Here is a 14,122-nt window from a genome sequence, read left to right as displayed (position 1 = left end):
GACTGGTGACATAACTGGCTTTTACTGGTAGTCCACACCTCCCACATACACCACAAATTAAAGCAAAATTTGGGATCTCCTAGTAGGAGAGACTTGCCTTGCTTATATGAGATCCTGGATTTGAGGACCAGCAATTATACACCAAAAAATCAAGAAACAAACCATATACATTGCACAAAAAGTAAAATTAAAAAGTGTTATTTTGGGGGCCAGTGAGGTGGCGCTAGAGGTAAGGTGTCTACCTTGCAAGCGCTAGCCAAGGAAGGACCACGGTTCGATCCCCCGGCATCCCATATGGTCCCCCCAAGCCAGGGGCAATTTCTGAGCACTTAACCAGGAGTAACCCCTGAGCATCAAACGGGTGTGGCTCCAAAAACCAAAAAAAAAAAGTGTTATTTTAGGGGTCAGAGTGATAGCACAGTGGTAGGGTATTTGCCTTGCACAATGCCAACATGGGACCAACCCAGGTTCGATTCCCTGCACCCCAAATGGTCCCCCGAGCCTTCCAGGAGCAATTTCTGAGTGCAGAGCCAGGTGTAACTCCTGAGTGCTGCCAAGAGTGGCCAAAACCGGGCGGTGGCGCTGGAGGTAAGGTGCCTGCCTTGCCTGCGCTAGCCTAAAACGGACCTTGGTTCGATCCCCCGGCGTCCCATATGGTCCCCCAAGAAGCCAGGAGCAACTTCTGAGCGCATAGCCAGGAGTAACCCCTGAGCATCACAGGGTGTGGCCCAAAAACCAAAAAAAAAAAAAAAAAAAAAAAAAAAGAGTGGCCAAAACAAAACAAAACTGGGCCCGGAGAGATAGCACAGCGGCGTTTGCCTTGCAAGCAGCCGATCCAGGACCTACGGTGGTTGGTTCAAAAAAAAAAAAAAAACTGTTATTTTAATCTTCTTCTTCTTTTTTTTTTTTTTTTTTTTTAGTTTTTGGGTCACACCCGGCGGTGCTCAGGGGTTACTCCTGGCTGTCTGCTCAGAAATAGCTCCTGGCAGGCACGGGGGACCATATGGGACACCGGGATTCGAACCAACCACCTTTGGTCCTGGATCAGCTGCTTGCAAGGCAAACGCTGCTGTGCTATCTCTCCGGGCCTGTTATTTTAATCTTCAAATGGCAAAAAAAAAAAAAATTTTTTTTTTAAGTTTCAGGCCACATCTAGCAATGCTCAGGATTCAATTCTAACTCTGTGCTCAGGGATCACTCCTGACAGGCTCAGGGGACATATGGGGTGCCAGATATTAAATTTAGTACATTGCCTATTATATTATCTCTCTGGCCCTTCAAACAGTTTCTATTTTATCATCTCACTATGCTTGCCTATAAAAAAATGAGTTTCATTTAAATGGTCAATTAAAAGTTAGAAACTGACAATCTCTTTTGTTGTAGCTATTTGAATTTGGTTTGGTTTTTGAGCCACACCTAGTGATGACCATGAAGTAACTGGAACTGACTCAGGTCCTCCTGTATTCAAAGTATGTGCACAGTATGCACTATCTTCTCTTGAATCCAAAATGGTCTTTTGCTCAACATGTATCCTTTTGTCATAGCCTGAAGATATGATATAATCCACAGTTTTTATGTATGATCAAAAAATCAAAAGAGGGACCAGGGCAATTGTACAGCAGGTACTTGCCTTGCACACAGCTCACCCAGGTTCAATTCTGACATCCCAAACGATACCTTGAGGCCACCAGGAGTGATTCCTGAGTGCAGAGCCAGTAATAATCCCTGAACATTGTTTTCTTCTTTTTTTGTTTTTGTTTTTGTTTTTGTTTTGGGGCCACACCAGGTGGTGCTCAGGCTCCCTGAACATTGTTGGATGTGTCCCCAAACCAAAACCAAACAAACAAGACCATAATAGAGGTCAAGAACATGGTGCAGCAGTAGAGTACTTGCTTGCTTATAGCAGGCAAAGGTTTGATCCCAACACAAAACCAATACATCAAAACCCAAACAAAAAGCTCCAAAACGATGATAATATATTGAAGTAGAGATAGTGACTTATTTTGAATTTACTTCCCTGAGCCATTTCTTTAATACGTTTAGTTCTTTCTAGCTGAATAGTAATAAATAGAAAACAATTCCATTTTTTGGCTTCATGTTTCTTCTTTCCTTCCTCCTTCCCGTCTACCATCTGTCTTCATTCCTTTCCTCACTCCCTCACTCCCTTTATCTCCTTCCCTCATTCACTGTCCCAGCCCCAATATTCAGCAATACTCAAGGGTTACTTTTGGCTTTGCACTCAGGAATCACTCCTGGGGGTGGTATAGGGATAATATGGAATATTGGGGATTGAACAGCTGCTTGCAAGGTGAGCACCCTATCCACTGTACTAATTCTCTGGCCCCAGTTCTTCAAAGAGTGGCAAGCAGTCACAGCAGCACTGTAACCAAAAAACAAAAAACATGAGAGTCATACTTGTTTCTTTATCTGTCCACACCCCTGCTTCCAGCCATTTCAGGGCTTCTTTTCCTATGTGCTAATAGAAAAATCAAGGATATTGCCATCTCTCAGGTTTCCTTTTAAAAATCTTTTTGGTTTGCAGGCTACATTATGGCGTGCTCAAGGTTTCTTGCTCTGCCATTCAGGAATCACTCCTGGTGGGGCTCAGGGGACCATATTGGGTGCTGGGGAATCAAACCTAGGTCAGTTGCGTGAAAAATCTTACCTATGAACTCCAGTAACACTCTCCTCTACTATGCCCTTGATTTTCTTAAACATATTGGGATACTTCTTATAAATCCAATGAGTGAGATCCCCTCCATCATCCAAGATCTGCAATAATAAACATGAATAATGTTATTTATTTTGATGAAGACTTGAGGCTTCCAGTCCTTCTCTGGATCCTGGGGCCAAATTTCTAATAGCTCTTTTGCAAATACTACAAATTTCCTACATAGTTATGCAAAATAACCAATGATACAATCAAGCAAGCATAATGAAGTAAAATCCTGTTAGGGGTTGAAGGTCAATTTTAAATTTTCAGTCAAACACACTGAACCTTCCTACATGACACACCTACTATACCAGAGCTGTGTAATGAGCATCTTCATATGGACCAATAGTTGAAGTTGCTATCTAGTCCAGTATTGCTTTACTGAGGGCCATATTGCCCGTGGGCCCTCAAGACACTCAAAGGGGGCCACAACCCAGAAAAGGTTAAAAAACACTGCTCTTGACAACTAACTTTTGAATTATTATAATTTAAAAGTATTATAATTTAAAAAGCCTAAACTTGTTATCCATGTAGTTTATACTGATAAAACTCAAGATTTGAAATATATTCAGTCTAGTTTAAATAATTAAACCTTCTCCCCGGAACAATGACTTATAAAATGAATAGTTAATTCATTGTTTCTCCCAAAGTATGGGCATTCACTTACCCATAATATCAGGCAGCACTGAATGGCTTTGCCTAGCACAACCTCACACTCTCTATAAATCAAATTAAAAATAACTAGGGAACTGTGCATGTAGGTGTGCGCACTTGCCTCGGAACAAACTCATCACTATTTCAGGTTGGGATTCAAGACAAACACAATGCTCTGCCCACTTGAGTTTTAATCAGCAGAGGAAAGTTTCTGAATTATAAATAAGCTGAAGAGGGCTAGAGCAACAGCACAGCGGGTAGCGCATTTGCCTTGCACGTAGCCGACCTGCGTCTGATCCCCGGTATCCCATAGAGTCCTGAGTCTGCCAGGAGTGATTTCTAAGCACAGAGCTACAAGTTACCTCTGAGTGCCACTGGGTGTGGCCCAAACAAACAAACAAACAAACAAACGATAAGCTGAGAAAGACAGGCCTGGCCTAGATTACTATTAGGTAGTACTGTGACACCTGAGCCCCAGCCAGTAGTTAGCAGGCTTGGCAGGACTTCTCAAAGTTTAACACTCATACTTCTTACTGGAAAGCCCCACAGAACTGAGTTGTCCTTGACTAGCAGACCCACATTTCCTGGACCACAACTGCCAAAATGTCATCCAGCACTCTGAGTGCACAAAACTCCCCATCTCAATTTTTATCATCTGATTTGTTTTGTTTTTGCATTTGCTATTAATTTGTTTCTTTAGACTCAACTAAATATGATTTTTAAATCAGGGATCTCTTTAAAATTGATATTTGATCCCCTACTATAGGTTGGTGTTTCATTTTCTCCCAGTAGGAGACTTCTATGAATAGGTCCCTGGAGAAACAGAAAGGCTTCCCTGAATTTCTCTTACACTACACACTGCAGCTTTTGCTTCCCAGCAACACAAAAAATATTAAAGACAAAAAGACTGAACAACTAAAACTGTTTTGACACTATTTTCTATTTTTCTCATTATTCATTTGTTAGGACTCTACTTGGTGGTGCTTGGGGGCTGTTTCTAGCTCTGTTGCACCCAAAAGTACTCAGTGAACCATGTAATGCCAGAGACTGAATATAGATCTTGCAAAGCATTCAGAGAGTAGCTCTTGGGGTTGTCTTCAATCCAACTTTTCTTTTTTATCTACTAATGACAGGTAGTTATTATCCTCAATATTTATTAAGTGAATGATTCTCTACATGTAATTCCACTTAGAAATTTCTTATTATTGGGGATAGAACAGAACTTCTAGAACTGTAAAGAAAGACTCTATTCTAGACTTTGTCCTATGACCTGTGCAAATATCAAGATCTCTAGCTACAGAGGCCTAATTTTATCATCTACAACTGAGCAAAATGTTTCCTGGCACCATAGAAAGACCTTAGGGTGTGAAAATGAACATCCTTGGAGCCTAGCAGTTTTCCCCATAGCAGTATGCTTTATGGGCGGAGAAACCCTCTATCTCTTAGGCCAAGGGAATTCCCTTTCTAATTTCCCCAATACTTACTGTGCCTATGCCAAAAAAAACCCAAAAAAACCTCTAGACCAGTTTTTCTTTTCCTTTTTTTTCCCCAACAGAACCACATAATTTGAATCATCTTGTTCTGCCTCATGAATCGAGGAAGAAAAAATGGATGGCAGCATAATATTCCATTGTGTATATGTACCACAGTTTCTTTAGCCATTCGTCTGTTGAAGGGCATCTTGGTTGTTTCCAGAGTCTTGCTACGGTAAATAGTGCTGCAATGAATATAGGTGTAAGGAAGGGGTTTTTGTATTGTATTTTTGTGTTCCTAGGGTATATTCCTAGGAGTGGTATAGCTGGATCGTATGGGAGCTCAATTTCCAGTTTTTGGAGAAATCTCCATATCGCTTTCCATAAAGGTTGAACTAGACGGCATTCCCACCAGCAGTGGATAAGAGCTAATACACAATGGAATATTATGCAGCTGTCAGGAGAGATGAAGTCATGAAATTTTCCTATACATGGATGTACACGAAATCTATTATGCTGAGTGAAATAAGTCAGAGAGAGAGAGAGAGAGAGAGAAACGCAGAATTGTCTCACTCATCTATGGGTTTTAAGAAAAATAAAAGACATTCTTGCAATAATAATTTTCAGACACAAAAGAGAAAAGAGCTGGAAGTTCCAGCTCACCTCAGGAAGCTCACCACAAAGAGTGATGAGTTTAGTAAGAGAAATAACTACATTTTGAGATTTTTTTGTTTTTGTTTTTGTTTTTGTTTTGGGGCCATACCCGGCGGTGCTCAGGGGTTACTGCTGGCTGTCTGCTCAGAAATAGCTCCTGGCAGGCATGGGGGACCATATGGGACACCGGGATTCGAACCAACCACCTTTGGTCCTGGATCGGCTGCTTGCAAGGCAAACACCGCTGTGCTATCTCTCCGGGCCCCGAGAAATAACTACATTTTGAACTGTCCTAATAATGAGAATGTATGAGGGAAATGGAGAGCCTGTTTAGAGTACAGGCGGGGGTCGGGTGGGGAGGAGGGAGACTTGGGACATTGGTCATGGGAATGTTGCACTGGTGATGGGTGGTGTTCTTTACATGACTGAAACCCAAACACATCATGTATGTAATAAAGGTGTTTAAAAAAAAAAAAAGGATGGTAGCAGGGCCAAACAGTTGTATGAACACTGAGCAGGAAAACACCAAACCCAAAGTCAACAACAACAGAATCGATACTCAGTCAACAAGCTATACACAGAGGGGAACAGTTACACTAGCAGCCTGGGGGACAAATGAGGGAGATGTGGGATGCATGCTGGAAACGGGGTGGAGGGAGGACAACATTGGTAGTGGGAATGGCCCTGATTCATTGTCACTATTAAATATTACTGTGAAAGATTCAAAATTCACTTTGGTCACAATAAAATTATAATTAAAAAAAATAAAGAAATTTCTAATTACTGGGACATTTTCCTGAGGTAGAAAATAAGAAAAATCTAGATTCTGAAACACTCTAAAAAGTGTTTTCTAGAATGACAGCTATTTTACTTAAGGGGTAGTCTTGTTTTACTTTCTTCATCAACCTTTACAGCAATTTTTCCTGGCTCTAAAGAGGCCAGAGAGATAGCATGGAGGTAAGGTGTTTGCCTTGAATGCAGAAGGACGGTGGTTTGAATCCCGCATCCCATATGGTCCCCTGTGCCTGCCAGGGGCGATTTCTGAGCATAGAGCCAGTAGTAACACCTGAGCACTGCCGGGTGTGACCCAAAAACCAAAAACCAAAAAAAAAAAAAAAAAAAAAAAAAGAATTTATTGGCTCTAAAGTCTATAAAAACTCTCTGGGTGAACCTCAGATCCCAGACATGGAACCGAAAGAGGTCCTAGCAACAGTACCAGGAACCAAACTCCTCTGGGGGAAACTTGGAACGCAGTCTCAACACCAATTTGCACTAGTTTTAACATGACATCCTGACATGAGAAAACAACACTTAAACTAAGAGAGGGTTGCCCCATCTCAGCACCTAAGGTATGATGCAACCAGGATACATGTCATCCTTTGCCCTACGCAAAAACCAAAAGAAGGCTGACTCTGACAAATATCCATTGGACAGAATCTATCAAGGGACCAATGAGGAAGTTCCTAGTCTATGCCTCGGCCTAGGATTTGTACAAAAACCAAGATCTCTAATTCCGGAGGTCTAACTTTGACAACTGTGACTGAACAGAACTTCTGGAACTATGCTGAAAGACTGTACCCTAGGCTCTGTTCTAGGTTCTGAACAAAAACCAAGACCATTAATTACAGAAGACTGATTACAACAACAGAGATGGAACAGAACTCCTAGAACCATAATGAAAAACTCTCTCCTAGCCTTCACCCTATGACCTACCTATACAAATAACAAGATCTCCAGCTACAAAGGCAGGATATAATCACCCACATCTGAGTGGAAAGTTTCCTGGCAACATAAAAAGACCTAAGGGTGTGCAAATGAGTGAGCATGGAGCCAGTAGTTGTTCCCATGGCAGTATGTTTCAAGGATGGAGAAATCCTGTATCTCTTAGGCCAAGGGAATTCCTGCTGTAATTTTCCCTATGTTTACCATGCCTATGAAAAAACAAACTAACAAACCAAACCAAACCAACAAACAAAAGAATAAATACAGGGCTGGAGAGATGGCATGGAGGTAGGGCATTTGCCTTGCATGCAGAAGGACAGTGGTTTGAATCCCAGCATCCCATATGGTCCCCCAAGCCTGCCAGGAGCAATTTCTGAGTGTAGAGCCAGGAGTAACCCCTAAACACTGCTGGGTATGACCACCCCCCTCAAAAAAAAAAACAAAACAAAATACAACCTCCCCCCCCTTTTTTTTAAGAAGCTGCTGGTCTGTTTTATTTCACTCCTTCCTTCCTCCTTCCTTCCTTCCTTCCTTCCTTCCTTCCTTCCTTCCTTCCTTCCTTCCTTCCTTCCTTCCTTCCTTCCTTCCTCCTCCCTCCTTTTTTCTTTTCTTTCTTTTCTCTCTTTTTCTTTCTTTCTTTCTTTCTTTCTTTCTTTCTTTCTTTCTTTCTTTCTTTCTTTCTTTCTTCTTCTTTCTTCTTTTTTCTCTTTCTTTCTTTCTTTCTTCTTTCTTTCTTTCTTTCTTCTTTTCTTTCTTTCTTCTTTCTTTCTTTCTTTTTCTTTCTTCTTTCTTTCTTTCTTCTTTCTTTCTTTTTCTTTCTTTCCTTCTTTCTTTCTTTCTTTCTTTCTTCTTCTTTCTTCTTTCTTTCTTTCTTTCTTTTTTCTTTCTCTCTCTCTCCTCTCTCTCTTTCTTCTCTTCCTTCCTTCCTCCTCCTCCTCCTTTTTTCTTTTCTTTCTTTCTCTCTTTCTTTCTCTCTCTCTCTCTCTTCTTTCTCTTCTCTCTTTCTCTCTCTTCCTTCCTTCCTTCCTTCCTCCCTTCTTTCTTTCTTTCTTTCTCTCTCTCCTTTCTCTCTCTTTCCTTCCTCCTTCCTTCCTTCCTTCCTTCCTTCCTTCCTTCCTTCCTTCCTTCCTTCCTTCCTTCCTTCCTTCCTTCCTTCCTCCTTCTTTCTTCTTTCTTTCTTTCGTTCTTTCGTTCTTTCTTTCTTTCTCTTTCTTCTTTTCTTTTTCCATAGCTGATGATTTTGATTTTTGCCTTATTCTGTGTTTATTCTTTTTGTAATCTTTTTGATATTCCCTTATTTTTTGTTTCTGGGTTGTCTTGTTTTACTACCTTTTTTTCTCTTTTTTTCCCCTTCCTTCTTCTAAATGGATATTTATATCACCTAGACGAACTCCTCCTAGTTTTTCTCTTTTTTGTTTGCCTTTTTTTTTCTTTTTTCTTTTTCCTTCTTCCCCCAGATGCTACCAAGGCCAGGAAGTTGAATGTTCATTTGGTGGAAATAAAAACGGATCAGACATGAATACCAAATCTAAAGTCAACAACAACAGAATCGATATCCAATCTACAACAAGCTGTACAAGGGGGGAACAGTTGCACAAGCATTACAGGGGTAAAGGAGGGAGATGTGGGATCCATGCTGGGAACAGAGGTGAAGGGAAGACAACACTGGTGGTGGGAATGCTCCTCACTTATTGTTACTATGTGCCTCAAATATTACTGTGAGAGAATTGTAATTCACTTCTACCATAATAAAAATAAAACAAAACAAAAACAAAAATAAAACCTCTCTGGGGGCCAGAGAGATAGCGTGGAGGTAAGGCATTTGCCTTTCATGCAGAAGGTTATTGGTTCGAATCCCGGCATCCCATATGGTCCCCCGTGCCTGCCAGGAGCGGTTTCTGAGCATGGAGCCAGGAGTAACCCCTGAGCACTGCCGGGTGTGACCCAAAAAGCACAAAAATAAATAAATAAATAAATAAATAAATAAATAAATAAATAAATAACGCCTCTTTGGGTATAATCTCAAATTCTACCAGTGGTTTTTTTTTTGGGGGGGGGGTCACACCTGGCAGTGTTCAGGGGCCACTGCTGGCTCTACGCTCAGAAATCGCTCTCAGCAGGCTCAGGGGACCATATGGGATGCCGGGATTTGAACCACTGTCCTTCTGCATGCAAGGCAAATGCCCCACCTCCATGCTATCTCTCTGGCCCCTCTACCAGTGTTGACAGTAATAAAAATAATGTTTTAAAAACGTTTACTCTTGGGGCAGGGGAGATAGCATGGAGGTAGGGTGTTTGCCTTACATGCAGAAGGACGGTGGTTCGAATCCCGGCATCCTATATGGTCCCCTGAGCCTGCCAGGAGCGATTTTTGAGCGTAGAGCCAGGAGTAACCCCTGAGCGCTGCCAGGTGTGACCCCCAAAACAAAACGAACAAAAAATACATTTACTCTGAAGATGTGATTTATATACTACATAGCTGTAAAGAATGATGCAATAATACAATTTGCTGTAACATGGATAGAACTGGAAGATATTATATTAAATGAATTAATCCACAGAAAGAAGGATAACACTTATATGTGGTATTTAGAATAACTGCATGAAGAAATGCAGTGGTTTATATTGGGGTTGTCAAGAACAGCTCGGCCCCAGAATATAGTGAAGAAAAGTAAAAAAATTGAACAGAGGGAACATACAAATAAGAACTGAGGATAAGGGCCAAGGGGTCCTTAGGTGCATTAGAGATGTTAAGAAAGGACAGAACTAAATATCTAAGTCAGAATCAACAACGATGAAATCATGAGACTCAAATTTTAACAATTAAAATAAGAAGCCTGTTTTGCTGGCAGTCTGGGACAGGGGTGGTTGTAGAAGATGTACTCTGAAAACATTGGTGCAGGGAGGTTGACAGGAGTGGTGGGATTGGTCCTGAAACATTGTATGTCTAACACCCAACAATGAATAACTTTTTATTTGTTTGTTTGTTTGTTTTTGGGTCACACCCGGCAGCACTCAGGGGTTACTCCTGGCTCTATGCTCAGAAATCACTGCTGGCAGGCTCGGGGGACCATATGGAGTGCTGGGATTCGAACCACCGTCCTTCTGCTTCTAAGGCAAACGCCTTACCGCTGTGCTATCTCTCCAGCCCAACAATGAATAACTTTTTAAATCACGATGGTTTAAAAAAAAATTGGGGGCCGGAGAGATAGCATGAGGTAGGGCATTTGCCTTTCATGCAGAAGGATGGTGGTTCGAATCCTGGCATCTCATATGGTCCCCCGAGCCTGGCAGGAATGATTTCTGTGCATAGAGCTAGGAGTAACCCCTGAGCACTGCCAAGTGTGATCCAAATCCCTCACCCTGCCAAAAAATGTATACTTTGACTACAAAATTGAGGATAAAGGCAAAGGTGGACATGGGCACTTTGATGGTTGATGTGCTAATACCATACCCTTAAAACATTGAGGGGCTGGAGTAGTGGCACAAGTAATAAGGCATCTGCCTTGTGCGTGCTAGCCTAGGATGAATCTCAGTTCAATCCGCTGGTGTCCCATGTGGTTCTCCAAGCCAGGAGTGATTTCTGAGCGTATAGCCAGGAGGAACCCCAGAGCATCACTGAGTGTGGCCCAAAAACCAAACCAATCCAAACCAAACCAACCAAACAAACAAACCATTGAAACATACACCTTGATGTTTTATTCCCAGAAACCCATCCCCTGCATTTCTTCTTTGGTGTCTTGTCATGCTCTCTCCTGTTATTGTTAGAATTGTGAAGATTTTAGAACAGCCCTCTCAAACGAACACTTGGGTGCAATGTGATCTGAATCACAGTATCTAGAAAGAAGCTGCTTCTTTTTGGTAGCAAGAAATAAACTAGAGTCACAAGGAGGATGCTTTTTTTAAATTTTTTTGTTTTGTTTTGGTGGGGAGGTGGAACTTGGGCAACACCTGGTAAGATGTTCGGGGAACCATACAGAGCTGGGAATCAAATCTGGAACTCTCATACTCAAAGCAGGTACTTTAGCCCTTTCAGCCATCTCCCTGATCCAAGAATTCTTTTTTTTTTTTTTTGGCCACACCCATTTGATGCTCAGGGGATACTCCTGGCTAAGCGCTCAGAAATCACCCCTGGCTTGGGGGGACCATATGGGACGCCGGGGATCGGGATCGAACCTCGGTCCTTCCTTGGCTAGCGCTTGCAAGGCAGACACCTTACCTCTAGCACCCCCTCCCTGGCCCCCTGATCCAAGAATTCTTTTATTAGTAGATTCCCTAACTTTTTTACTTAATTATATACAGACATTTCTGTACAGGAAATCTCTCAAACTTTGTACAGGTTTTTGTCTGTTTTTGTGAACCTTTTTAGTTTGTTTGGGGTCATACTTGGAGGTGTTTAGAGATTATTTCTGGCTTTTTTCTCTGGTCAACCTGCAGCTGCTGGGGAGCATGATGTGAGGAGGACTGAACTCAAGATTTCCACATGCAAAACTTGTCCTCTAGCCCTTTGGGTAATCTTTTTGGTTCCTAATTATCATTCCTTTTTAATTTAAATTATTATTGGCTCTGCTCTCAGGAATTACTCCCAGAAGTAATGTTCAGGGGAGCAAGGATGAGGGGAGATCAGTGTCAACCCCCATTTATTATTGACTGGCTCCTGGCATCGAGGGCATCCCTCGCCAGCTTTTGTGGTTGGAATCCACATCCCCCACCTCCTCCACTCTGGCCTCCTTCCTGGTAGTTCCCTTACAAATAAACATTCCCCCCAAAACAACCCTGTTCAATCCTTCCTGGATCCTACGTTCTGGGGATGATGCTTAGGGGTGGTGGGGCACTGGGATGCTAAGTGGGACCCTGCTATGGGTAGCTTGGGTCTCAGTTTCTCCAGGCTGTGTTTGGTTATGAGGCCAAGAGTAGGGCGGGCTGTATTAGTTCTATACTTTGGAGTCTTCGTTTCCCCCAAATAAATGCAGGGCATTTCCAGGCCTATTTCTGTCATTCCTTTGCTTTTCTCCAAAATTTACCGCTCTGGAGCAAACAAGGCATAGTCACTAGCAAACCCTGAACCTGACTACATAGCGCCAGGAGGCTCGGGGCAGACACAGCAAGGATCCTTACACAACTATGCACTGGACCCAGGAAAAAACAGCACCTGAGAATCAAGCTTTATACTACATGCCCATAAGCTAGATGGAACCATGCAGGTTTCTTGCTTGACTCCAAGATGGCATCAAACCTCCCTCCCATGGCCCTCACACCGAATGGACATGCTAGGCCTGATAAAATGGCAACCGGGAGGGCGGGGAGAAAGGCAGACATCCTGCTGCTTGACTCAACATGTACCCAATCCAATCTTGCTTTTTAGACAAGGATGAATGATCTGAGAAGTATTCATTTTTTTTTTTTTTGGTTTTTGGGCCACACCCGGCAGTGCTCAGGGGTTACTCCTGGCTGTCTGCTCAGAAATAGCTCCTGGCAGGCACGGGGGACCATATGGGACACCGGGATTCGAACCTACCACCTTTGGTCCTGGATCGGCTGTTTGCAAGGCAAACACCGCTGTGCTATCTCTCCGGGCCCTGAAGTATTCATTTTTTAATTAATTTATCTCCTTTCCTTCACTCTGTTGTGGCAATGACTGGGGCTTGCATATTCTTGTACTCAGTATTTTAATGCTACTATAAATATTAATGCTTTTAGGAACAACAACAATAATTCTAGCACTCTGAGACTATAGTGGGGTCTAGAACTAGTATAGAGAGAAGAGTGAAAAGATCGCCCCTTTCTCCCTTCTTGTTGTGAAGTGATCCCTCAACGCTCCACCCTTCTACCTCTATATCTATATATCTATAGTTCACCTCTATATCTGTCCCCACTAGAATTATGCCAGCAGAAACTAACTTACCATGTTTGGCTGCCAGCCTTCTACATTCACACATCTGTCAATGCACCACCAGAAGTCATCCTCTGATTCTCCTTTCCAAGCAAAGACAGGAAACCCTAAGTAAAAGGATAGAGAGAAACCATTAAAACTTAAAAAGTGGGCCCGGAGAGATAGCACAGCAGCATTTGCCTTGCAAGCAGCCGATCCAGGACCAAAGGTGGTAGGTTCGAATCCTGGTGTCCCATATGGTCCCCCGTGCCTGCCAGGAGCTATTTCTGAGCAGACAGCCAGGAGTAACCCCCTGAGCACCACTGGGTGTGGCCCAAAAACCAAAAACAAAAAAAACAAAAAAACAAAAAAACAAAAAAACTTAAAAAGTAAGGCTAATCCTAGATTTCAGCAAAATTGCATGCCATGGATTGATTTCCTTTACTAATTAGTACCTTCAGCCTTATCCTTCACCTAGTCTTTAGTATTTGATGGTCATTTTGCTCATAGTCATAGACAAGGATTATAAGCAAAAAGAATGAGAATATAGTGGATGTTAAAAATATTGAGTAATGGGGCCCGGAGAGATAGCACAGTGGCGTTTGCCTTGCAAGCAGCCGATCCAGGACCAAAGGTGGTTGGTTCGAATCCCGGTGTCCCATATGGTCCCCCGTGCCTGCCAGGAGCTATTTCTGAGCAGACAGCCAGGAGTAATCCCTGAGCACCGCCGGGTGTGGCCCAAAAACCAAAAACCAAAAAAAAAAAAAATATTGAGTAATGGGGCCAGAGAGATAGCACAGCGGCATTTGCCTTGCAAGCAGTTGATCCAGGACCTAAGATGGTTGGTTTGAATCCCAGCATCCCATATGGTCCCCCATGCCTGCCAGGAGCTATTTCTGAGCAGATAGCCAGGAGTAACTCCTGAGCACTGCTGGGTGTGGCCCAAAAACAAACAAAAATATGAGTAATGAGAAAAAAATACCCATCAGAACTAAGTATATCTTGATACAGTCATCTAGTACTTTCCTCCAGTCC

General features: G+C 42.5%; 1 protein-coding gene across 5 annotated transcripts in view; it reads right to left on the bottom strand.

The window, feature by feature from the left end:
* AHCYL2 (adenosylhomocysteinase like 2) overlaps window positions 1-14,122 on the bottom strand; it is a 204,424-nt gene that overhangs the window by 33,528 nt on the left and 156,774 nt on the right. For all 5 annotated transcript variants that reach the window (XM_049774615.1, XM_049774623.1, XM_049774632.1 and 2 more), the window contains exons 6-7: window positions 13,121-13,215; window positions 2,666-2,772 (exon numbers count right to left, since the gene is read on the bottom strand). In XM_049774615.1, coding sequence (XP_049630572.1) covers window positions 2,666-2,772; window positions 13,121-13,215 — 202 coding nt within the window. The remainder of the gene's footprint in view (window positions 1-2,665; window positions 2,773-13,120; window positions 13,216-14,122) is intronic.

The sequence above is a fragment of the Suncus etruscus genome, chromosome 1, assembly GCF_024139225.1.
Source record: "Suncus etruscus isolate mSunEtr1 chromosome 1, mSunEtr1.pri.cur, whole genome shotgun sequence".
Lineage (NCBI taxonomy): Eukaryota > Metazoa > Chordata > Mammalia > Eulipotyphla > Soricidae > Suncus > Suncus etruscus.
The sequence above is the reverse complement of the archived record's forward strand: the minus strand, read 5'-3'. Positions and strand labels throughout refer to the sequence as shown.